The sequence below is a fragment of the Mandrillus leucophaeus genome, unplaced genomic scaffold, assembly GCF_000951045.1.
Source record: "Mandrillus leucophaeus isolate KB7577 unplaced genomic scaffold, Mleu.le_1.0 Scaffold714, whole genome shotgun sequence".
NCBI classification, from domain to species: domain Eukaryota; kingdom Metazoa; phylum Chordata; class Mammalia; order Primates; family Cercopithecidae; genus Mandrillus; species Mandrillus leucophaeus.
In genome coordinates this window covers 196,256-223,021 of record NW_012107742.1, presented here as the reverse complement: position 1 = coordinate 223,021, position 26,766 = coordinate 196,256, and the positions used below count along the sequence as shown (strand labels likewise).

The window sequence follows — 26,766 nt, the reverse complement described above, 5'->3', positions numbered from 1 at the left end:
GCGCCTGCCACTGTGCCCTGCTAATTTTTTCTATTTTTAGTAGAGATGGGGTTTCACCATGGTCTCGATCTCCTGACCTTGTGATCCCCCCGCCTCGGCCTCCCAAAGTGCTGGGATTACAGGCGTGAGCCACCGCGCCCGGCCAGGGCACTCTCAAACATTGTCGGAGGGAGTATAAATTGCTTGAACCTTTCTAGAAGGCAATTTGGCAATATGTAGCAAAACCCTTAAAAATATCCATACCCTTTGACCCAGAAATTCCACTTCCAGGAATTTATCCTAAGGAAATAATCAGAGATTACACAAAAATGTCTGCACAAGGATGTTATCAGTATTTTCAATAATAGTGAAAACCTGGGAACAATTTAAGTGTCCAAAAATAGGCAATTATGGTACATCTATTTGATGTATTTGGCAGAGACTGCTAGTTTCCTATCTAATCTCCATTCTCTTATTCTTTCTCACTTTTAGAGACGAGGTCTCTGTTGCCCAGGCTATAGTGCAGTGGCATGATCATAGCTCACTGCAGCCTTGAACTCCAAAGCTTAAGGGATCCATCCACCTCAGCTGCCTGAGTAGCTAGGACTGATCTAGGCCTCAAGAGATCCTCCTGCCTCAGTCTCCCAAAGTGCTGGGATTATAGGTGTGAGCTACCGCACCCAGCGTTCTCTTATTCTTTTTTAGTAACAGAACTCCAATTTCATCTGGGCAGCAACATACCTGACTAGAAGACTATATTTCTCTGCCCCTCTTGCAGCTATGTGTAGCCAATGAGATACATATAACTATCTCATTGTGCAGCCAAGTGGTAGTTATAAGGCTGCACACCTAGGAATACTCTTTAAAGGGAGTTACTAAATTGAGAGGCACTCCTTATTTTGCCCTTAACGTCTTTCCTAGAATGTGAACTGCTGGGGTCCTAGCTATCATCTTGGTTTATAGGTTCATTGTAACCATGAGGATACAAACCACATACTAGGATAGTAGAGCAGAAAAATAGAATTATGAGCTCTTGATGACAATAGAACTGCCATACTAGCCCTAAATGGCTTACCCTTGGATTTCTCTTTCGCTCAAATCATTAATTTAGATTTTGTGACATATGCAACCAATTTTAATCCTAAATGAAATAGCGAAATAGTATATAACCATCAAAAGTTACATTGTAAGAATATCTGTTGAGCCCAGGCATGGTGGCTTACACCTGTAATCCTAACATTTTGGGAGTCTGAGGTAGGAAGATCACTTGAGACCTGGAGGTTGAGACCAGCCTGGGCAACATAGTGAGACTTCCATCTCTACAAAAAAATAAAAATAAAATTAGCTGGGTATGGTGGTGTGAGTCTGTAATCCTAGCTATTCAGGAGGCTGAGGCAGGAGGATAGCTAGAACCCAGGAGTTTGAGGCTGCAGTGAGTTATGACAGTGACACTGCACTCCATCCTGTGTGATAGAGGAAAACTCTGTCTCTATAAATAATAAAAAATAAGCCAGGCATGGTGGTTCACGCCTATAACCCTGGCACTTTAGGAGGCCAAGGCAGGTGGATCATTTGAGGCCAGAAGACCAGACTGACCAATATGATGAAACCCTGTCTCTACTAAAAATACAAAAATTAGCCAGACATGGTGGCATGCACCTGTAATACCAGCTACCCGGGAGGCTGAGATAGAAGAATCACTTGAACCCAGGAGGTGGAAGTTGCAGTGAGCCAAGATCGTGCCATTGCACTCCAGCCTGGGCAACAAGAGTCAAACTCTGTCTCAAAAAAATAATAATAATAAATGAAAAATAAAAAATAAAGAATATTTATTGAGATGAAAAATGTCCATGATATAGTGCTAAATAAAATAAGTAGATTATAAAACTGTTAGCGTATAACTGTTTTGTTTAAAATATATATATATGTTTGTTTATAAACATACTTAAAAACAAATTGGAAATGTATATACTAAAGTATTGTTTACATGCTTTTTTATCTTTAGATGGTAGCATTACATGTCATTTTAAAATTTATTTTCTTTAGCTGGGTGTGGTGGCTCACGCCTGTAATCCCAGCACTTTGGGAGGCTAAGGCAGGAGGATTACTTAAAGTCAGGAGTTCAAGACCAGCCTGGCCAACATAGTGAAACTCTGTCTCTACTAAAAATACAAAAATTAGCCAGGTATGGTGGTGCATGCCTGTAGTCCCAGCTACTTGGGAGGCCGAGGCACGAGAATCACTTGAGTCCGGGAGGCAGAGGTTGCAGTGGGCTGAGATCGCGCCACTGCACTCCAGCTTGGGTAACAGAGCGACATTCTGTCTCAAAAAAAAAAAAATCTTTTCTTTGTGTTACTCTGTGTTTTTCAGGTTTTCAGTATTGTGTGTATTATTACTTTGGCATGTACTATTTTTTTTTTTTTTTTTTTGAGACGGAGTCTCACTCTGTCGCCCAGGCTGGAAGTGCAGTGGCCAGATCTCAGCTCACTGCAAGCTCCGCCTCCCAGGTTTACACCATTCTCCTGCCTCAGCCTCCCGAGTAGCCAGGACTACAGGCACCCACCACCGCGCCCGGCTAGTTTTTCGTATTTTTTAGTAGAGACAGGGTTTCACCATTTAGCCAGGATAGTCTCGATCTCCTGACCTCGTGATCTGCCCATCTTGGCCTCCCAAAGTGCAGGGATTACAGGCTTGAGCCATTGCGCCCGGCCGGCATGTACTATTTTTTAAATAAACATGGAAAAATCATATAAAATAAAACTTAGCAAAAAATGGAAACCCTCTAAATCTAAGCTAAGTAGTAATCTGAATTAAAATAATAAACATACACTAGAAAACTATATTATAGGCGATACAGACTAAAATAGATCTTCTATATAATTTCTTATAAACTAGATAATTTTATAGCACAGGGAAAACATAAGCAACATAAAGTAACTCAAATACTCAATACTCAAATCATCAAAGTGGTTATGAAAAACATTATAAATATTCATACATATATTAAGTACCTTTGTAGCATGCAAGTGTAAGAGCACTTTCTTTGAATTCATTAGAATGAGTGTTGATGCCTGCACCATGATCTAAAAGAACTCTTGCAACTTCCACATGACCTGCACTGGCTGCTTCCATTAAGGGAGTATGTCCATTTTCATTATGATCTTCTATATTTGCACCTTCATTAAGGAGCACTTTAACAATGTCAACAAATCCTCCAGCACAGGCATAAGTTAGTGCGGTGTTTCCTAAAAAGAAGAAAAAGAAATATAATACACGAGCAGAATACATATTTAAAAAATAAAAATAAATAAAAGATTTTAAAAAACATAATAAAAAGAAATATAAAATCATGACAGAAGAGATACAATTATGATTATGCTAATGCTCTACGTATACCTCTTCAATTCCCTTACACAAATCACTACAACTACTATCTCAACTTTTTTTCATTATCATTGGTTAGAAGCATCACTTTAATTTTTTTTTTTTTTTTTGAGATAGAGTCTCATTCTGTTGCCCAGGCTGGAGTGCAATGGCACGATCTTGGCTCTCTGCAACCTCCGCTTCCCAGCTTCAAGTGATTCTCCTGCCTCAGCCTCCCAAGTAGCTGGGATTACAGGTGCCCACCACCATGCCCCACTAATTTTTATATTTTTAGTAGAGATAGGGTTTCACCATGTTGGCAGGCTGGTCTCAAATTCCTGACATCAGGCAATCCACCTGCCTCGGCCTCCCAAAGTGCTGGGATTACAGGCATAATCTGCCAATTATGCCAATTACACTGTGCCCGGCCAATTTTCTTACTAATTAAATGATTTTCTGGCCAGGTACAATGGCTCACACCTGTAATCCCAGCACTTTGGGAGGCCAAGGTGGAAGGATTGCTTGAACCCAGGGAGTCTGAGACCAGCCTGAGCAACACAGTATCTCTACTAAAAAAAACTGAGCCAGGCATGGTGGCATACCCCTGTAGTCCCTGCTACTCTAGAGGCAGGTGGTGAGAGGATCACTTGAGCCCAATACAAAGACTTTCCGGAAAGCCCAGTACAAAAGACTATATATTATAAAGATCTGGACAATATAAAATATCCAGAAAAGTAAATCTATAGAGACAGAAAGTAGATTAATAGTTGTCTGAATAATTGAGGTGACTCCAAATGGGCATAGAGATCTTTCTGTGGTGATGGGAATATTCTACAATTAGATTGTACTGATGATTGTACAACTATAAATTTACTAAAAATCATTATTGTATACTTAAATCAAGTGAATTTTATGCTATATGAATTATATCTCAAAAAACTGGAATTTTTTGTTTGTTTTTTAAAAAAGCATCAGCAGCTACATTTGGACTGGGCCTCAAAAGTTAAGTAGGATTCCTAAAGGCAGAAAGGACATCTGGCATCAAACAAAATGCATTAAGTAAAAGCAGGTGACTAGAAGAGTGACCACATCCCCTCAGAGAGCTGCAATACAGAGCTATGGTTTATCACCCCTGGTCTCTCCTGAGACTGACTGCTTTGCAGTACAGAAGGAAGACTCCTGAGAACCTGTATTTTTAACCAGCTCTCTTAAGCGATTCTGACATGCAGGCAGTAGGTGCAACCTACTGAAACAAAATGAATGAACTAATTAAAATATGTTCATTGACTAGAAATTATTGGTGAGAAGATGATGCAATTTCCTTCCGGAAATTTCTATTTTCCCAATGAAGTATGAAGTATGAGTTAAGGCAATCAGTGGAAGTGAGGAGGGATATGTGTGGGATTTGAGAAGAACGTCTTAAATGGCCACATGGAGAGTGTACGGAGCAGCCCATCAAAGAACATGTGCTTACTGCATTGTATATAATAATCCCTTCCTTCTACATAGTGTATCTATTTCACCTAAGAAAAAAAAAAAAAAAAAGACAGGGGGACTTCATCTCAGTCAAGCCCTTTTCTCTCTCAAAATGTTCACCTACTTTTTAAAAATAAAGGTACTGATAACAATATGGTGGTTTTCAAAATGTCTTCCAAAGAACTTTAGAATCCCCCGCTTCCAAAAAGTTCCTCAGCACAGAAGATGGGGAGACCTAGGTTCCAGAAATTAAAGCCCCCAACTATCTCTACTTTAGATCAACTCCTCTTTTATCTGTGTAATATTATATCTGTGCTTCCATAAACTGTTTGGCTTGAAGTTAGCGTTATTTGACAGAAAACAACCTTAAAAACAACTGAATTTGATGATCACCAAGAATCCTCAAGGAGAAATTTAAAACTTCCTTGATGGCGGCATCCTCTTTTTAGAGTATTTTTCAAAGGAGTGTGTATATAGCATAATACTGTTAACCAGAACAAAGCAATTTATTTTATCATCTTAATTTAACATATTTTGCTGTTGTTCACAACCAGTTAACGCCCTCTGCCCCTAAAATTGGTGGTATATCAATTTAAGGAAATATTATGTAACCTTTAAAAAAGTTTGTTGAAAAGCTAATAAAATAGGCTTGGCACAGTGGCTCATGCCTGTAATTCCAGCACTTTGGGAGGCCGAGGCAGGCGGATCATGAGATCAGGAGATCGAGACCATCCTGGCTAACATGGTGAAACCCCATCTCTACTAAAAATACAAAAAATTAGCCAGGTGTAGTGGCGGGCGCCTGTAGTCCCAGCTACTAGGGAGGCTGAGGCAGGAGAATGGCATGAACCCGGGAGGTGGAGCTTGCAGTGAGCCAAGATTGCACCACTGCACTCCAGCCTGGGCAACAGTGCAAGACTCCAAAAAAAAAAAAAGTTAATAAAATAGAAAATAAGTGAAGTCAAACAAAATTGCACATAGGGTATAATTTCAACTACATAATTTTATACATCAAAAATACTGGAAGGAACTAAACTAATATAGTAATAGCAGTGACTTCTGTGCCACAGAGTTTATGGGAGAGTTATCTTTTATTCTTCCTACTTCTCTGCATTTCTCAAATGTTCTTATAGTTAGCATATATTATTTTCATAATCAGATAAAAAAGTAAATCAATCTGGTGGTTCACCAACATGCTCTAAAATTAACTGTTTTCTTTTATGTAAATGTAAGAGATATTTTCTGTATTTAATTAATACAGGGAGCCACTTTCAAAGGTTCCAACTGTAGTATGCACAAAGCTGCTCAGTTCAAATGAATGATGGGCGAGGGATTTAGGTGGCACACTCCTATGAGACAATTGACTATCTCAGGTGAAACAGTTTCATCCTGAAAACATCCCCCTCTCCTTCCCCCATGCGTGGAAAAATTGTCTTCCAATTGTCTCTGGTGTCAAAAAGGTTGGGGACTCTTGCTATACAAGAATATCTCAGCCAGGCTTGGTGGCTCACGTCTGTAATCCCAGCACTTTGGGAGGCCGAGGTGGGCAGATCACATGAGATCAGGAATTTAAGACCAGCCTGGCCAACATGGTGAAACCCCGTCTCTACTAAAAAAGTACAAAAAATTAGCCAGGAGTAGAGGTACGTGCCTGCAATCCCAGCTACCTGGGAAGCTAAGGTGGGAGAATCTCTTGAACCCGGGAGGCGGAGGTTGCAGTTAGCCGAGATCGTGCTACTGCACTCCAGCCTGGGTGACAGAGTGAGACTCCATCTCAAAAATAAATAAATAAATAAATAATTTAAAAATCTTATTAGTAAATGTATTCCGCAAACTCAACATGTAAAACCCTATAGGGTAAACACTCAGGTTTATCTATAATCTAAAGGGTTTTGTATTGAAGATAAAGAATTATAAGAAATACAGTTTATAAATTTTGCCTCCATATATATTACATACATAAGGTACGTGACATGTTGTTGTAAGACACATACATAATAAAATGGTTACTATAGAACAAATTGGCCGGACGCGGTGGCTCAAGCCTGTAATCCCAGCACTTTGGGAGGCCGAGACGGGTGGATCACGAGGTCAGGAGATCGAGACCATCCTGGCTAACACGGTGAAACCCTGTCTCTACTAAAAAAAATACAAAAAACTAGCCGGGTGAGTTGGCGGGCGCCTGTAGTCCCAGCTACTCGGGAGGCTGAGGCAGGAGAATGGCCTAAACCCGGGAGGCGGAGCTTGCAGTGAGCTGAGATCCGGCTACTGCACTCCAGCCCGGGCGACAGAGGGAGACTCCGTCTCAAAAAAAAAAAAAAAAAAAAAAGAACAAATTAACATTTTTCTCACATAGTTACCCAATTTTGCCCCCTGTGGCAAGAGCAACATAATCTACTCATTTAGCAAAAAATCCTGAATACACTATTATTAATTATAGTCCTCATGTTGTACAGACTTTTTGACTTGTTCATTCCACATATTTGCTACTTTGTATCCTTTTACCTACTTCTCCCATTTCTTCTCCCCTTTCTTCTCCCCACCCCTGACTTGGTAAACAATGTCTTATCTCTATATATTTAACTCTTTTCGTAAATTTTTAATATTCCACATGTAAATGAGATCATGCATACATATGTCCATAAGAATGTGGGGAAAAAAAAGTGAGATCATGCAATACTTTTCTTTCTGTGTCTGGCTTATTTCACTTAGCATAATGTCCTTCAAGTCCATCCATGCTGTGGCAAATGGCAGGATCTCCTCCTTTTTTTAAGTCTGAATAATATTCCATTATGTTCATACCACAAAAACCCAATCTTGACTAAAGGAGAATTTAAGTGTGTTTTTAAAGACTTTTGAGGATATCAAATTGCTTTGTATTTTACTCAAAGATTCTACATAAGGGCTAAGATTTTTCTGTAGGTTTATACTGGTTTTCCTCAGAAATCTAATTTTTCTCTCTCTCAGGTAACAATTATGTTGATTTTTTCTCCCAATTAAGACATCATTTTCTACATACCTGTCGCAGACTGGGAGTTGACATCAGCATCATGAAGAAGTAATAATTTCACAATATCTAAGTAACCTCCACTGGAAGCTGCCATCAGGGGAGTTATGTCTCCTTTATTCCCTCGATCTTCAACATTAGCATGCATAGCAAGCAATACCTTTAAAACACATATACACACAGAGAAATTGTTAATTCTTACTATTCAATAGTATTTCTAGAGAATATACTGAATCTCTGAAGATATTCTAGAATAGGGGTGAGGAAAAATCAATATGACCTTTTGAAAAAATTACGCCAATTTTCACTGCTCAACATGCCAGGTTACACGCTGTATTTTACAATATCATTACATATTAATATTTAAATAAAGTACACAATCATATTAGCCATCCTATTATAAAATGTGATGGTTCTTGTCAAAGAATGTTATGCTTGAGGTTATCTAGCTAAAGAACACTATACTCAACTATACTCACAAGACAGAAACTGGTAAAAACATGGTTAATTCCCAGTACTGTTCTAACATAGAAGGAAAAAAAATTAAAAGAATTGGGGTAACCTGAATGTGATGAAAATAATGACTACTTTCCATTATAGTTGTATATTATTTCAAAGGACAAATTTAAAATTATTATTATATCTATTTGTTTCTTAATCATTAGGATTAGCTTTGAGTAAGTGGCAGAAAAACGGACCATTCTCAGTTGCATGTACAGGCAACAAAATAAACTGTGTATCTGTTTCTACTTTACCTATTACCAAAAAGGGAAGGGGGATGGAGGAAGAGAAGACTCTGGCCTCTAATTATAATCTATCTTATAAGTGACAAAAATAAATAAAACATCAAAACCCTTCCACAATTTTAATCACTAAATATTATTTCTGCTTACTTGTGCTAATTCATAATACCCTGCTGAACAAGCCAAACACAGCAGGCTTTCTCCTTCTTCTGTATGTTCATTTACACTTCTGCCTTCATCTAGCAATTTACGAACAGCATTAACATCCCCATCTGAACAAGCTTCTGCTAGACTGCGACTGGAAACAAAACCATTCAACAATTAACTGAAACAAAAAGACTCAGGGGTCCTATGATAAATTATATTAAATATAAATAATCACACAAAGAAAAATGTTAATACAGTAAGAGAAAAAAATTATATGAACATATTACTTGCTGAGCATCTTGTTTGGAACTTCAATTATTCATGTTTATCAACCAAGCCAGAAAGCCAGTGAGTGAATTTGAAATCAGCTGTCATTTTTATCTTTTAAAATCTCCTAACATATTATAACAAATTTTAAATAAAGTTTTTTAAAGCATTAGACCAAGCATGTCCAACCCATGGCCCAGGACAGCTTTGAAAGAAACCCAACACAAATTTGTAAACTTTCTTTAAACATTATGAAATTTTTTTGCAACTTTTTTTCTTTTCGCTCATCAGCTATCATTAGTGTTTGTATTTTGTTTTGTTTTGTTTTTGAGACAGAGTCTCACTCTGTTGACCAGGCTAGAATGCAGTGGCACAATCTTGGCTCACTGCAACCTCCACCTCCCAGGTTCAAGTGATTCTTGTGTCTTAGCCTCTCAAGTAGCTGGGATTACAGATGTGTGCCACCATACCTGGCTAATTTTTGTATTTTTAGGAGAGATGAGTTTTCACCATGTTGTCCAGGCTGGTTTTGAACTCCTGGCTTCAAGTGATCCACCCACCTTAGCCTCCCACAGTGCCTGGTTACAGACATGAGCCACCAAGCCCAGCCTCTAGTAGTTGTATTTTATGTGTGGCCCAAGACAATTCTTCTTCTTCCAATGTAGCCCAGGGAACCCAAAATTTGGACACCCCTGTATTAGATGCACAAGTTTTTAAACTCTATTTATATAACGATTCCCAAAGATATTTTGGGATATAATCCTATGGCTGAAATTTTTACTTAGTAACAGTGAAGGCGAAAATCTAAGAAAACTATTTTACCACAGAATGACTAACTAGACCACTGAGTCTCAAACTTTAATGTGTACGAGTTACTCCTATTTCTTGTTAAAATGCAGATTCTGATTCAGTAGACATGGAGTAGGGTCTGGGATCCTGCATTTCTCACAAGCTCTGAGGTGATGCTGATACTGCTAGCCCATGGACCATATTTGAGTAGCAAGCAACTAGACTACTGCATTAGTAACTCGTTTCATGTATTAGTACTCAAGCAATCAGTTTAGAGTTTACTATAATAACTTTTAGAATAAGTAACTTCCTTATAACTGGAAAACAGATCTTATTCAGTTTGGATTTCTCATAGATTCTAGTGTAATACATTCCACAAGAATGCTCAATGAATAAGAGCTGAATGAAGAAACAAAAATATCCATTTTTATAGCTACATAATACATATACATTTATATATCCACTTAAAATGTAATATCCATCCAGCTAAATAAAGTTTATAAGTTCCACCAAAAGATATATTCAACCAAAATTCGCTACTTTCCCAAAATCTACTCAAGAAAATGTCTAATTCCCAAAAGTCATTAAACACATACGTGTCCACTTGTCCTGCATTGTGGCTGTTTTCTGCTTTCATCCGTGTCAGTGCAGCAGCAGCTTCATCCAGTGCACAACTAACTGAGGATGTCAGTCTCCGGAGTACTTCAGGATCTGCAAAAGCTTTACCATCAGCAGTTGACAATTTTCCAATTCCTTCAGTGTGCATCAATCAATCAGGTAGTGCAGGAAAAAAAAAAAAAGTATAAAAGTGCAAATTGTAATTACATTTCTAAACACTATTATCTAGGAAAAAGAAATGGCATAGAATCCATAGGTTAGGGTGACAGAAGATAAGGTTCATCATTTCAATTCTGCCACTAATGTCAAAAGGCCATGGCATAACCACCTATGTTTTAGTCTTTCTACCTTTACAATGCACATATTAATTTGTCCTCTACCTAATCCATATGTAACTTCACATGATGCTAACTGTATCAAATAAATGAGATTTCTCTCAAAATACATAGTCACACCATAAGATCTCTAGTATAGAATATCTGATTGTACTATTTTCAGTAGTATCTTCAGAGGGGGGATAGTCTCTAATATTATAACAAACAATTCAATTGTTTCTTCCTTTGGTCACAACCATCTTCCGGGGCCACATTTTAAATTAAATTCATTCTTACAAATAAAATTAAAATTAAAAAATTATATACACAACACTCAATGAATTTATATCACCATTTATAAAGAGCTACCACACAATTTACTAATAATATAAAATGAATGCAAACTAAAATGGTGAGGTATTTTTCATTTATGAAACTGACAAAACAATGTCTGAGGTGTGAGGCCCTCTCAAAAACTGTTGATTTTTGAGTGAATAAAGAAATAAATACAGGCACAAACCTGAGGGACTAATTTAATAATGGTTGTCAAATTTTTATTTTACTTATTTATTTTTTGAGACGGAGTCTTGCTCTGTCACCCAGACTGAAGTGCAGTGACACGATCCCGGCTCACTGCAACCTCCGCCTCCTGGGTTCAAGCGATTCTCCTGCCTCAGTCTCTCGAGTAGCTGGGATTACAGGTGTGTGCCCCCACAGCCAGTTAATTTTTGTGTTTTTTAAGTAAAGACGAGGTTTCACCATGTTGGCCAGGCTGGTCTCAAACTCCTGACCTCAAGTGACCCGCCTGCCTCAGCCTCCCAAAGTGCTGGGATTACAGGCATGAGCCATGGCGCCCAGTCAGCTGCCAAAATTTTAAATGCAAATATATTCTTACCCATTGATAACACTTTCTAAAATTCTGTCCTAAAGAGATACTTGCACAAATAAGAAACGTTACCGATATATAAGGCTATAAACTATAGCATTATTTGTGATATTAAAAAACTGGATATAAGCTAAAATTGGTAAAATTAATTATGATTCATCCAAGCAACAGAATATTATGGTACCCTTCAATAAAAAGAGAAAGATCAATATAAACTGTCATGGAAGGATGCCCACAATAAATCATATGGGGAAAAAAAGTTGTATTTTGTGTATTATGATCCTACTTCGTTTTTAACAATCATATATATTCAAACATATACATGTATTTATATCACCACAAGGAGAAAAGTCTAGAAGTATATGTAAACCTTGACAGAAAATGGGAAGGTTTTTTTATCTACTTAATATATTTCATATCACTTTAGCTGTTTTATAATGTGTATTACACATAAAAAAATTAGCTATTTAAAATCAAGTTAAACATAAAGCGAATACACAAGTAATCAATATGCAGCTCCCTAAATCAGTACAGATAAAGAAGTCATAAATGATTAACTAAATTTATCTCCCACATTTTTATTTTATAATGGCTAACAGGTAAGTTTTCTTTGATAACTAGCCGATTATTTTTTTTTTCTTTTTTTTTTTCCAAACAGAGTCTCGCTCTGTTGCCCAGGATGGAGTGCAATGGAGTGATCTCAGCTCACTGCAACCTCCACCTCCAGGGTTCAAGCAATTCTCCTGCTTCAGTCGCCCGAGTAGCTGGGACTACAGGCGCACACCAACACACTCGGCTAATTTTTTTCTATTTTAGTAGAGACAGGGTTTCACCACGTTCCCCAGGTTGGTCTCAAACTCCTGAGGCTCAGGCAATCCGCCTGCTTCGGCCTCCCAAAGTGCTGGGATTACAGGCATGAGCCACTGCGCCAGGATGCTGATTATCTTAATACCTTAAAAATATAAGAGTTGAGCCCAGAAATACAAAATGTGAACATTTTCTTCGGGAGATAAAAAGAAAAATAAATTTTAGAGATTTTAAATTTTGTATAATGTCATAGAATTTTGGGGTAATCCCACGTAACTCTGTAAAGAGATCTAGACTTTTAAAGAGATGAAAAAGATAAAACAAAAAATAAAGTACCTGCTGCCTCTAGCAATGCTTCTAGTCGTGCCTGTGTCTCTGGATCCACAGTGCGTAAGTCTGCTCCTTCTGCAGTACTTGATAAGAATATCTCTGATGTTGTTTTAAGCACTGGGTTATCCAGATCTTCTTGGTCCAAAATAAATGATTCAACCTATTAATGAAATAAAGATGCAATATCCATGAAACTGATATCAATATGATTAGAATAACTACAATTTAAGGTAATATGACTTCTTAATTAGAACTTAAATATAAGCAGAAAAATTATTATAGAAACAAGGGTGTATGGGAATGGACTTCAAAGGACATTGTGACTGTTTACCTTCAGACATGACTACAGGTATAACACACATACACTAAAGTTTCCTCAAGAGCATTGTATCTTCTGTGACTAATACAGAGCATGAAAAGCAATATTAAGGCCGGTCACAGTGGCCCACGCCTGTGATCCTAGCACTTTGGGAGGGCTAGATGGGCAGATCGCTTGAGCTCATGAGTTTGAGACCAGCCTGGGCAACAAGGTGAAACCCCGTATCTATTAAAAAATAACAATAATAATAATAATACCAAAAAACAGCAGGGGCTGGGCACGGTGTAACGAGGTTGTTTTTAATGACTCACACCTGTAATGAGGTCAAGAGTTTGTGAGACCATCCTGGCCAACATGGTGAAACCTCATCTCTACTAAAAATACAAAAATTAGCCGGGCGTGGTGGGGGATGCCTGTAATCCCAGCTACTCAGGAGGCTGAGGCAGAAGAATTGCTTGAACCCAGGAGAAGATGCAGGTTGCTGTGAGCCGAGATCATGCCATTGCACTCCAGACTGGGCAATAGAGCAAAAACTTCATCTCAAAAAATAAAAATAAAAGCGTTTACTTTTTATTGAAACAAGTACACGAACGTAATCCTGAGAAAATCTATATAGACTAGATAGAATATAAACAACAACAACAACAAAAAAAAAAACAAAAAAAAAAACTTGATAGCATAGATAGGTCATTAAGAGAAAAGTTTTCCTCTTTTCTAAATAATTTATTCAATTCTGACTCTGAAATAAGGGAAAACAAAAACTAACCCACTGATACCTGGAGTCCTTTAGACAGGAACACTCCATGAGATTAAAAACTGTACTTTGTTTACAGTGCTATACTTTGGGCCTATGAATACCTGGCACATAGTATGAATTTAATACATATTTGTTGAAATGAAGGAATGTATGAGCAAAAATCAACTTACAAAAATAAACATGTAACGCTCCAGTTTCAAATAAAATTAATTCAAAATGAATTTTCTTAAATAAAATTAATATACAATCCTTCTGGGAAGCAATTTGGAAATGTGTATCAAATACCTTTAAAAACTCACTAAAAAATTATCTGAAAGCCAGACAAAAATTAATGTGCAAGGATGTTCACTGCAGCATTAACTGAAATTCCAAAAATGAGGAAAAACTATAATATAGAATTTGATAAACACATGTTATACATTTACATGATGGACTACTATGCAGTCATTAAAAACAATGTTTTTGTGACCACTGGTTCAGCTGTGAGAAGAAATAAAAAATTAAAAAAAAATGTTTTTGAAGCATATTTAATGGCATATGAGAGTATTAATAAAATTAAGTAAAATGCACAAGATTCAAAATAGTATGATTCTTATTTTGCTAAATGTATATATGTGTATATATGTAAATATGAACATGAGTACTCATGAATAATATGTAATATGTATATTATTTACATATTATATGTAATGTATATAATATACATATATAATATAACATGTATGGCATATATAATTTGTATAATATATACACTACATATATATTATTATAATATGTAAATATGTATAGCCAGGGAAAGTTAACATATTTGTAGATAGAGAAAAACATCAGGAACAGAAAGATTAAGTACTTCTTCAAAGTCACACAGCTAACAAATAAAAAAAGTAAGGTTTCAAACTCAGGCCACATACCTACAGAGTCCATGCTTTTAACCACTAGGATATCACACATTTATAAACAAAGGATCACAGTATCTGGACTACATTATTTGGCATATCTGGCTAGTTGGTCATCAATTTTCACAATGGACACCAAATAAATATAGCCTAATAAAGACAGTAAAGTTAAAATAATTTAGATTTATTTTATTATCTAATGATGTACTATAATTTTACAAAATGAATCTTTAACTTCAGACCTAAAAACATTGAGCTGTACTGTAACACAGCTTCTTTAACATGTAACTACAGACAAAGATGCCAGATCCAATAGATAAATGCAGGCAACCAGTTGTCAAATGACCTTGAAAGGCAACTGCTCATACAACAGCTTAATGCAAGGCCAAGAAATTAGGAGATATTTGTAGATATACATACCTGCCAGTTGGGAGGACAGGTAAAAACATCATTCCAGTGGAAAAATTATAAAATTATTTAAAATGGTATTCAGATATTAATATTCCAATTTTATAAATATTATATGTCTCCTGTAACATTTTAAAAAGCCAAGTTAAGGATTTCCAGTAGTCTCTCATTCATTTATCCAATATTTACTAAAGGCCCATTTTAGATATATATATCTCTCTCACTATGATAATACAAAAATGTGGTAGAAGAAATAAGAAAGACTCTAACAACTATTACAAAAGGCCTCAAAGAGAAAGAAATGATACAACTATATGCACTAATGAGGGAGAAATCACTTCCAGCCCTAGTAACCTGTGAAGGCTTTGCACAAGAAGCAGCATTTGAATTAGGCTTTGAAGGATGCACAGAATTTCAATAGGTAGTTAGACATAGGGGTAGAGGTGGGCAGAAGAGGAAGTATATTATCAGATAGAGGCAGAAAATGAAATAAAAAATAGGCTTGGAGGCCGGGTGTGGTGGCTCACACCTGTAATTCCACACTTTGGAAAGCCAAGGCGGACAGATCACTTGAGGCCAGGAGTTTGAGACTAGCCTGGCCAACATGGCGAAACCCTGTCTGTACTAAAAGTACAAAATTAGCTGGGTGTGGTGGCACATGATTGTAATCAGCTATATGGGAGGCTAAGGCACAAGAATCGCTTGAACCCAGGAGGCAGAGGTTGCAGTGAGCTGAGATTGTGGCACTGCACTCGTATTTTTGGGGGGAGGAGGGGGTGGGGCTTGGAGATGAATGGTCCACTAAAAAAATGTAAGGTACGAGCCCAGCAGTGACTCATGTCTATAAACCCAGCACTTTGGGAAGCCAGGGTGGTGGGATCATTTGAGGCCAGAAGTTTAAGACCAGCTTGGGAACCTAGTGAGACCTTGTCTCTACAAAAAATTTTAAATTAACCTAGCATCGTGGCAGAAAACTGGAGTCCCAGCTACTCATGAGGCTGAGGTGGATCACTTGAGCCCAGAAGTTCAAAGTTACACTGAGCTATGATTGTACCACTGCATTCCCCGTGGATGATAGAGCAAGACAGTCTCTAAAAAAAAAAAAAAAAAAAGAAATTAATATAAGGTCTTTCTGCATTGCTGGTGGAAACAGTGGTGTAGCCACCGTGGAAACAGTTTGATAGTTCTTCAAAAGTTAAACATAGAATTACCATATGACCCAATAATTCTACTTCTTAGGTATACACCTAGGAGAATTAAAAATATACATGTTCATACAAAAACTCAAACACAAATGTTCATAGTTGCGTTCTTTATAACAGCCAAAAAGTAGAAACAACCCAAATATCCATCAGTAGATGAACAAAATGTGATACATATCCATGCAATTGAATATTACACAGCCATCAGAAAGAACAAGTACATGATATAGATGAACCTTGAAAACATTATGTTTAGTGAAAGAAAGGAGACACAAAAGGTCCCAGTATATGATCCCCTTTATATAAATGTCCAGCATAGGCAAATCCATAGAGAAAGACAATAATAGGTTGCCTGGGGAGAGGAGAAGGGAAGAATAGGAGCGACCGTAAATGAGTCTGAAGTTTCTTTTTGGATTGATGAAAATTGTTCTGGCATTAGATAGTAGTGATTGCTACACAACCTTGTAAATATACTAAAAATCACTGAAATGTAGACTTTAAAATGCTGTAGCTTATGGCATATGAATTATATCTCAATTTTTAAAAGATATAAGGTACCTAGAATACAACTATGGCATTAGGCTAGAAAGAACAACTGGGAATAGATTTGAGTAGACCATATAAAAGGTGACAGATTGTTCATTGCCTGCCTGATTACCACCATCAGAGAGAGAAAGAACCAGTAACAATGACTTCTTGGGTGACAATAATGTTAGTATCACATAAATAAGATGGCACATTCCTAAGTGCTTGGGTAGAATCAATTTCAGAAGAAAAACACAAAATGGTGATGTGTCCCTTGCTTCAGAGGCTTATAACTTCTCTGAAAATATAATGCATAAGACAATTTACTGAGTTAATTCTATGTCTTACAGTGGATGTAAACTCAAGTTTCAATTAGGTAATAAGACAGAGAGAACATTACACTGGAGATCAAGAGAATTAGGTTCAAGTGCCAGTTCTATCAGGCATTGTGTGTAAATTCAGACATAATACTCAACCTTTCTGACATTCCATTTCTTCCTCAATAAACAAAGATGCTATCTGTCCCACCTACCTTACAGTGCTATTGAAATCCTGAAATGAGGTAATGAAGGTAAAAGCATTTTGAAACAATAAACCACCATACAAATATAATTTTTAGAACATGATTCTGTGTAATTACAATTCTTTTGTCCTGTCCCTCACCACAGTGTCTATTTTCTCTACCTTTTCAAAGTGGAAGAATCATACTGAGAATCTAATATGATGCATTTTATCAGCACCCTAACTTGAACTTCTGAGTGTGGTTTTAGGCATTTTACATCTAAGATCTGACCCATATGATAAAATTTTAAATAGCCACAATACTTGTGGGAAAAAACCCAGAATGAGTTATAGTTAATACAAAATCATATAGATAAATGATATGAATACATTTGTGTCAATCAGATTTCCCAAAAAGCACTACTGTTTCCTTTGTCCCACCCTCTTTACAACTTTAAAAATGTCTGTCTCAATATGGAATCAATAAAAGGACAAAATATCCCATTATGCTTATTATTTTGGAAATATCTGAGAGATTACTTTTGGCAGTTCACAAATATCTTACCTAACAAATCTGCTGAAACATACTCTTACAATTCAGATTGTATTCGCATTACTTCAAAATATAGCTGGCTGGGTGCACGTGGCCCATGCCTGTAATCCCAACACTTTGGGAGACGGAGGGAGGAGGACTGCTTGAGCCCAGGAGTTCAAGATCAGCCTGGGCGACACAGTGAGCCTTTGTCTCTATGAAAAATAATTTTTAAAAATTAGCCAGGCATGGTGGCCGTGTGCCTGTGGTTCCAGCTACTCAGGAAACTGAGGTGGGAGGATCGCCTGAGCCCAGGAGGTTGAGGCTGCTATATGCCATGATCATGCCATTCCACTTCAACCTGGGCCCTGGGCGACAGAGTGAGACTCTGTCAAAAAAAAAAAAAAAATGGAAACCATTTATAGCTACATGGAGATATATTAAATATGACAAATTCTGTATACATTCTGTATACTTAATACAAAAGGCTTGGTGATAGAGTACAGAAACCATGTCTATATATAACAGATAAGCCCAAAATAATAGTATGTCTAACGAAATTAGTCTTCATCAAGCAAATGAATATAAAAGCCTTATACTTTCTTACGTATAGCTAAAACATCACAGCAATGTTTTTATTGCCTAATGATACTGTTACATAGCTCATCTCTAATCAGTAGCTACATTCAGCAGCAAAGAAATACATCCACTTATAGCAGTATTATTTTTTGCCAAAGGCAAGTTCTAAACACCGAAGAATCTTTTTTCCTACCTCTGTGACTAGATACAAGAATAAAGGGTGGAGGAAAAAGAGTGGTAAAGGAATATGGCCCATCAAAAACTACCTGTTTTTCCCTTATATCTCCTGAAATACTAAAGGCAAAAACCTTTGTCTTCCTTCTCAAAAGGTTATTTTTCCTTCTTGCCTTAAAATAAAATAAAGTAAAATATAACAAGGAGTGTGGGAGTGTGGTTTTTAGCTTCAACTAAAACAAACAAAAGGGAGCGGTAGGAAGAAGGGGAAGAAGCATTGTGTCCCATTTTTATTCCATTTTGACATTTCAGAAATGAACCCCTGGATGCAACAGTTACTAAGGGAGATTACCACAGACTCAGCTATTATCACCTAAAAGAACAGTCAGTCACTCTGGCCAAAGTCTAGTTTGAAAAATCATTTATTAATCCAGCTACGATTTAACCAAAACTCACTTCCACTTTAAAACAATTTCTATGTAGCACTATAATTAAAACTTCCAATAATAGTAATATGCTTTAAGTCTTATACTATAATAATAAAATAATAAAATCTCATATTACACTGGTCAATAACTGTTAACTTCTCTCAGACTGTATTTCTAGAAATAGTAATTGCTAGCTAACAGAGAAAATAAGTTATTAATAGTAAAAAAAAAAATTCTATCATAAAACATGTACATTACATATATTTGTTTATGTATTCTCCAGTCCTGTGGTCATACAATGCAGGGAACAAAAAAAGAACACCAGCCAAGCTCTTAAATATAAATGAAAAATACATTGTTTTCCACAGAGCCTTTGGAATTGGATTATGAAATTTTTACTTTTAACATGTTAAAAAATTTTATATTTTGAGTTAGAGAGTCAAATATTAGTAGCCACAATTTCATTTCTGGTATCCTTTAAGAATATTCTAGGCCAGGCCGGGCGCGGTGGCTCACGCCTGTAATCCCAGCCCTTTGGGAGGCCAAGGCGGGCAGATCACAAGGTCAGGAAATCAAGACCAGCCTGGCCAATATAGTGAAACCCCGTCTCTACTAAAAATACAAAAATTAGCCGGGTGTGGTGGCGGACACCTGTAGTCCCCGCTACTCGCAAGGCTGAGGCAGGAGAATTGCTTGAACCCGGGAGGTGGAGGTTACAGTGAGCCGAGATCGTGCCACTGCACTTCAGCCTGGGCAACAGAGCGAGACTCTGTCTCAAAAAAAAAAAAAAAAAAAAAAAAATTCTAGGCTGGGCATGGTAGCTCATGCCTGTAATCCCAGCACTTTGGAAGGCTGAGGCTAGTGGATCACCTGAGGTCAGGAGTTCGAAACCAGCCTGGCGAACATGGCGAAAGCATGTCTCTACTAAAAATACAAAAAAATTTGCCAGACGTCGTGGTGCATGCCAGTAGTAACAGCTACTCGGGAGGCTGACGTGCGAGAATCGCTTGAACCCAGGCAGTGGAGGTTGCCGTGAGCCAAGATCGCGACACTGCACTCCAACCTGGGCAACAGAGCAAGACTCCGTCTCAATAAAAATAAAAATAAAAAGAATATTCTAGTCTGGTTAATTAAAAAAAAAAAAAACGAAACAAAGAGTAGTCATCATCACTCTCATGAATTTCAACTGGAGCTATGAAAAAGTTCAAGGAAAGACTAAACCTTTATCTCATTCTACCTCTCCTCACCAACCTTCAAAAATGAAGCTCCCAGCTGGGCACAGTGGTTCATACCTTATAACTCCAGCTCTTTGGGAGGCTGAGGCGGGCAGATCACCTGAGGTTAGGAGTTCGAGAGCAGCCTGGACAACATGGCAAAATCCTGTCTCTACCAAAAATACAAAAATTAGCCAGGGGTGGTGGTGTGCGCCTGCAGTCCCAGCTACTAGGGGGCCTGAGGCAGGAGGATCGCTTGAGCCTAGGAGGCAGAAGTTGCAGTGAGCCAAGATCATGCCACCACACTCCAGCCTGGGTGTCAGAGAGAGACTCTGTCTCAAAAAAAGAAGCTCCCTTAAGAAATTCAGATTTGATCATTTAAAATGGGAAGGTATTTTAAACATCCAAAATATACATTTTTAAAACATGTACTCGCTAGTCCTCTTTTTCTCATGTATATCTGAATAGGCCAACATGTCTTATCCTTCCCCGACCCAATGTGAGCCCTCCACTTTAAGTCAGGATCAGCACCATTTTGGAATGCTATTGTTGATCTCTACTCAGAACAGCAAAAAGGATGAGCCATTGTTCCAACAGGTAATTACTGAAGGACATAACAATTCCTTTTTGCAAAACACACAGTACTCCAAAATTCCAGCAGCAGCAACCACCATAACCATCCCAAGATTCACTCAAAGGAAGAAAGTAATACTGTTGTAATTTAGCACCAAATAATGACAAACTTAGGAGTGAGATTTGTTGTTACAAAAAGGCCTAATATGCTCAGCAACAATATCTTGAAATACTGGAATAAAAAGGCTATATTCATTAACATAAAAGCTTCTCAAGATTCTTTCTACAATGAAAACTTTATTTCCACCCAATCTCAGACTCACAATCTCTCCTTCTCAAAAAACAAAAAGAGGCCTGGGGCGGTGGCTCATGCCTGTAATCCCAGCACTTAACGAGGCTAAGGTGGGCAAACTGCTTGAGCCCAGGAGTCAGAAACCAGCCTGGGCAACAGGGTGAAACGCTGTCTATACAAAAGAAACAAAAATTAGCTGGGCATGGTGGTGCATACCTACAATCCCAGCTACTTCGGAGGCTGAGGCGGCAAGATCATTTGAGCTGGAGAAGGTGGAGACTGCATGAACCATCATCACACCACTGCACTCCAGCCTGAACAAAAGTGCAAGACCCTGTCTTAATAAAAAATAATAAAAAACAGAAATCACATCTTGGGTTTTCCAAAATTGGTTAGCTTCACGTAGCACAGGAAAGAACCATCATGCTTTTCCTAAATATAAGTTAAAGGTGAAGAAAATTATCCCCACTTTGCTCTAACACAAAAACTTCATTTTTAAACTATAGCTTTAACACAGAATCTATTATCTTTTGAAATCTTTTTTTTTTTTTTTGAGACGGAGTCTCGCTCTGTCACCCAGGCTGGAGTGCAGTGGCCTGATCTCAGCTCACTGCAGGCTCCGCCTCCCGGGTTCATGCCATTCTCTTCCCTCAGCCTCCAGAGTAGCTGGGACTACAGGCGCCCGCCATCATGCCCGGCTAATATTTTTTGTATTTTTAGTAGAGACAGGGTTTCACCATGTTAGCCAGGATGGTGTCGATCTCCTGACCTTGTGATCCACCCGCCTCGGCCTCCCAAAGTGCTGGGATTACAGGCGTGAGCCACTGCGCCCGGCATCTTTTGAAATCTCTAACTGAAAACAGGAGAAGGAAAACTCTTCTTTAAAATCTACTATTGGCCGGGCGCGGTGGCTCAAGCCTGTAATCCCAGCACTTTGGGAGGCCGAGACGGGCGGATCACGAGGTCAGGAGATCGAGACCATCCCAACATGGGCTAACATGGTGAAACCCTGTCTCCACTAAAAAATACAAAAAACTAGCCGGGCGAGGTGGCGGGCGCCCGTAGTCCCAGCTACTCGGGAGGCTGAGGCAGGAGAATGGCATAAACCTGGGAGGCGGAGCTTGCAGTGAGCTGAGATCCGGCCACTGCACCCCAGCCTGGGCGACAGAGCGAGACTCCGTCTCAAAATAAATAAATAAATAAAATCTACTATTAAGTGCCTTTAAAAACGTAATAGGCTACTATTAATAAAATGTCTCATATGTATCAGCCTTTTCAATATATTATTTTATTCAACCAATTTAACTACTTAATGTTAAGTGACTTGCCCAAGATCACATAACCATGTGAGGATCTGAAGCTATGTGTTTCAGACAACAAAGCTTCCACCCTTTTCACTACACCAAAGTGGATGAAGTGAATCTTCTAAACAACAGAGTATAACTAAAACAAATACTAACCAGTGTAGTGAACAGAAAATCTACAGCTGTCCTAATAATCATATTGTCAGAAAATAACTTTGGAATTTAAATTAAATGTAACATTATCAAGCCCACTAACTCTAATGCCAGTTCAATCATGTCACTCCTTTGGCCAAAATCCTTCCCATTTCTAAGGTAAAGGATCCAAATTTCTTTGTATGGCATATATAGTTATTTAGGATTTGGCTTTGACTATCTTTCCAACTATATCTTTGTTGTATTCTATTTGCTTTTTGTATTTTAGTCACACCAAATTGCTGTAGTTCTTTGAACATATAATCTCTACAAAAAATAAAATTAAAAATAGCCAGACATACTAGCATGCACCAGTGGTAGTCAGAGCTACTTGGGGGGCTGGGGCGGGAAGATGACTTGAACCCAGGAGTTCAAGGCTACAGTGAACCACAATCAAGACTCTGCATTCCAGCCTGGATGACAGAACAAGATCTTGTCTTGTCTAGATGAGTGTGTGTGTATATATAGAGGTGTGTGTGATACATCTCTCTCTATATATATATTACATATATATATAAATATAGTAGCTATTATTATTATTCTTGATGCCAAAGCAGTGGAAGTATATACACCAGGGTATATAAGAGCTTGATATGTTCAAAGAATTACAGCAATTTGGTATGGCTAAAATAGAAAAAGCAAATAGAGTATAAGGATATAGTTGGAAAGATAGACAATGCCAAATCCTAAATAACTATGTCTGCCATACCAAGGAATTTGGATCCTTTATCTAAAAAATGGGAAGGGTTTTGGCCAAAAGAGTGACAGAATGACAAGACAGCAAGGGAGAGAGAGCTAACGAAAGAGGCAGCCAAATGTGTTTTATAATAAAGCCACTCAGGATAGTTAACCAGTTAACCAGTTCCCGTGAGAAACCCTGATGACTCAGTCACCTCTTATTAGGCCCAACCTCCTAACACTGTTGCACTAGGAACCAAGTTTCTAACACATGAACTTTGGGGGACACATTCATCATAGTGGACTGCAAGGGGAAATTATGAGTTCAGAGTTCAGTTTTAGAATTAATGAGCCTGAGATGTTTATGCAATATACATACAGTAGGTATTAATAGTTGGAAGGTCTCTTAAATGAAACATAATAGAAGAGAAAGGGAAGCCACATGGATATCTAAGAGGAGAATGCACCTGACAGAGAGAACTAGAAGTGCCAAAGGCCCTGAAGCATGACAGGCTTGGTGAGTTTACAGAACATAATAAGGAGCAGTTGTGGTTTTGCTCAAAAAATTGCACAAGACAATCTTATGCTGATGGACTATGCATCCTTCCATTTTAAATTACTGCCCCTTTAAACCTGCCACTTAGAGCCTATCAATCTCCTGAAGCAAGACACTCAAATATCAGTCTTTAGAGTGATCATCCAACTAACACAGGGCAATGATCCACACATTGAATTTGGTATCTTGGACTGTCACAGAACCATGAGAAAATTAAATGAGGTGATGCAATTAAAGTGCACAATGCCTAGAACACTCAAATACAATTTATTAATATCTAAAAGGAGTTTAGAAGGACAAATATAATTTGAATAAATAGGCTAGGCATGGTGGCTCATGCCTCTAATCCCAGCAGTTTGGAAGGCCAAGGTAGGAGAACCACTTAAGGCCAGGAGTTCCAAACCATCCTAGATATCAAGACCTCACCTCTACAAAAAAAATATTTTAAAATTAGCTGAGTGTGGCAGCGGATGCCTGTAGTCCCAGCTGCAGGGATAGGGTATGGAAGGGGAGGTTTCAGGTGGGAGAATTGCTTGAACCCAGGAGGTAGAGTTTGCAGTGAGCCATGATCGCACCACTGCACTCCAGCCTGGGTGAAAGAGTGAGACCCTGTCTCAAAAAATAAACAATAATTTATCTTCTTTTTTCATTATCAGGAATATTAATATTTCTGAAAAGACTAATGTCTTTTTTTTCCCCCTCAAGACGGAGTCTCGCTCCGTCACTCAGGCTGGAGTGCAATGGCGCGACCTTGGCTCACTGCAACCTCTACCTCCCAGGTTCAAGTGATTCTCCTGCCTCAGCCTCCTGAGTAGCTGGGATTACAGGTGCGCACCACCATGCCTGGCTAATTTTTTTTAGTAGAGACGGGGTTTCACCATGTTAGTCAGGCTGGTCTCAAACTCCTGACCTCATGATCCGCCCAGAACATAAAGTGCCTCGGCCCCCCAAAGTGCTAGAAGACTGATGTCTTCAAGGGCTGGGAACACATTTTTTTCATCTTTATAGTCCAAAGCCTAGCACAAAGCTTAACAAATAGTAGGCTCTAAATAAATAATCGAGAATAAATAAATCCACTCTAGGCAGGGAGCAGTGACTGACGCCTGTAATCCCAGCACCTTGGGAGGCAGAGGCGGCAGATCACCTCAGGTCAGGAGTTCGAGACCAGCCTGCCCAACATGGTGAAACCCCATCTCTGCTAAAAAAATACAAAAAATTAGCCAGGCATGGTGGTGGGCACCTGTAATCCCAGCTACTCAAGAGGGTGAGGTAGGAGAATTACTCGAACCCAGGAGGCGGAGGTTGCAATGAGCCAAGATCATGCCACTGCACTCCAGCCTGGGCGACAAGAGTGAAACTCCATCTCAATCAATCAATCGATCCACTCTAAAATACCAACCAGAATTCTTAAACTACTAAGGACTCTAACCTTTAAAGGACATAATTCTGTTATGCAAAATGTGAGTTCATGAAGAAGCCCTACCCCAAATTAACCAAGATTTTCTTCTGTAGAGAATGAGTGAATAATTTCAACAGATCAGCAACAAGGAGATAATATAAAATAGTACTTATGATACTATATCATCATATAATTCTAAATTCTGTTGAGGGGTTGGTAATAGGTCAAATCCATGATTTTAAGTATAGCCTCAAATAATGGTCTCTTCAAACTAAAAGAAAATAAACTTTTCATTGTTAACCTGTCAGTCAAGTGCCAAGTAAAATAGGTACCAAAATATAGTACAGACTCTTATTGTTCATTGAGTTGAAATAATTAGTAACCTAACAAAACTAGAAGCATTAGAGAAAGCGATAAGACTGTGACAATACTGGCTTGGGAGCCAAATTGTATGTTACTTAAACATTGAATGTATACCTCCCTTAAAAAGGTGTTACAAGATGCAAAAACTCGGCCGGGAACGATGGCTCATGCCTGTAATTCCAACACTTTGGGAGGCCAAGGTGGGTGGATCACTTGAGGTCAGGAGCTTGAGACCAGTCTAGCTAACATGGTGAAACCTCATCTCTACTAAAAATACAAAAATTAGCTGGGCATGGTGGCCGGCCCCTATAATCCCAGCTACCCAGGAGGCTAAGGCAGGATAATCGCTTGAACCCAGGAGGCAGAGGTTGCAGTGAGCCGAGACCACGCCACTGCACTCCAGCCTGGGCGAAAAGAGCGATACTCTGTCTCAAAAAAAAAAAAAAAAAAAAAAGTAAAAACTCTAATTACCATGTTTTATAGTTTATTCCAATTATCCATTTGTTTATTGCCCTAGAAAAAGAAATTCTGTCCATATTCTTCTTGGAGACTAGTCTACTCAGAAGACAACTACCCAAACCAACCATCTCCTTCCTCTTTGGTCTTATTTCTTCTCAAACGTATACTCAGGCTTTGTGAAAGAGGGGATGCATGGGGTAAAAAAAGAAAAACAAACACTGATACTATAACTTGCTCTCCTAGCAGTCTGGCAAAACACAGGTTTAAATTACATTAATTTCTCCCCACCTATAGCATATAGAGAGGTACAGAAATTTCAAGAGATAGAATGTTATGGAAGCGAGGAGGAGGGGGTTGAATCATTTGTTTATTACCACAAATTCTGCATCATATTAAACACCTCCTACTACCTCTCCTAAAGACCACATCAAGAGAAAAAGAATATAACCAGTAACCCAGAATAAACAAAACAACCATAAAAAATAACAAAGTCGGCCGGGCGCAGTGGCTCAGGCCTGTAATCCCAGCACTTTTGGAGGCCGAGACGGGTGGATCACGAGGTCAGGAGATCGAGACCATCCTGGCTAACACGGCGAAACCCCGTCTCTACTAAAAAGTACAAAAAACTAGCCGGGCGAGGTGGCGGGCGCCTGTAGTCCCAGCTACTCGGGAAGCTGAGGCAGGAGAAT

The 26,766-nt window shown here is 38.4% G+C and overlaps 1 protein-coding gene across 5 annotated transcripts in view; it reads right to left on the bottom strand.

Annotated features, from left to right (window-relative positions):
* Positions 1-26,766, bottom strand: part of LOC105528348 (ankyrin repeat and KH domain-containing protein 1) — a 130,467-nt gene that overhangs the window by 83,413 nt on the left and 20,288 nt on the right. For 4 of the 5 annotated variants that reach the window (XM_011965058.1, XM_011965059.1, XM_011965060.1 and 1 more), the window contains exons 2-6: positions 12,733-12,886; positions 10,368-10,524; positions 8,719-8,866; positions 7,838-7,985; positions 2,991-3,224 (exon numbers count right to left, since the gene is read on the bottom strand). In XM_011965058.1, the coding sequence (XP_011820448.1) occupies positions 2,991-3,224; positions 7,838-7,985; positions 8,719-8,866; positions 10,368-10,524; positions 12,733-12,886 (841 nt within the window). The remainder of the gene's footprint in view (positions 1-2,990; positions 3,225-7,837; positions 7,986-8,718; positions 8,867-10,367; positions 10,525-12,732; positions 12,887-26,766) is intronic. The other variant, XM_011965061.1, reaches the window with a different exon arrangement.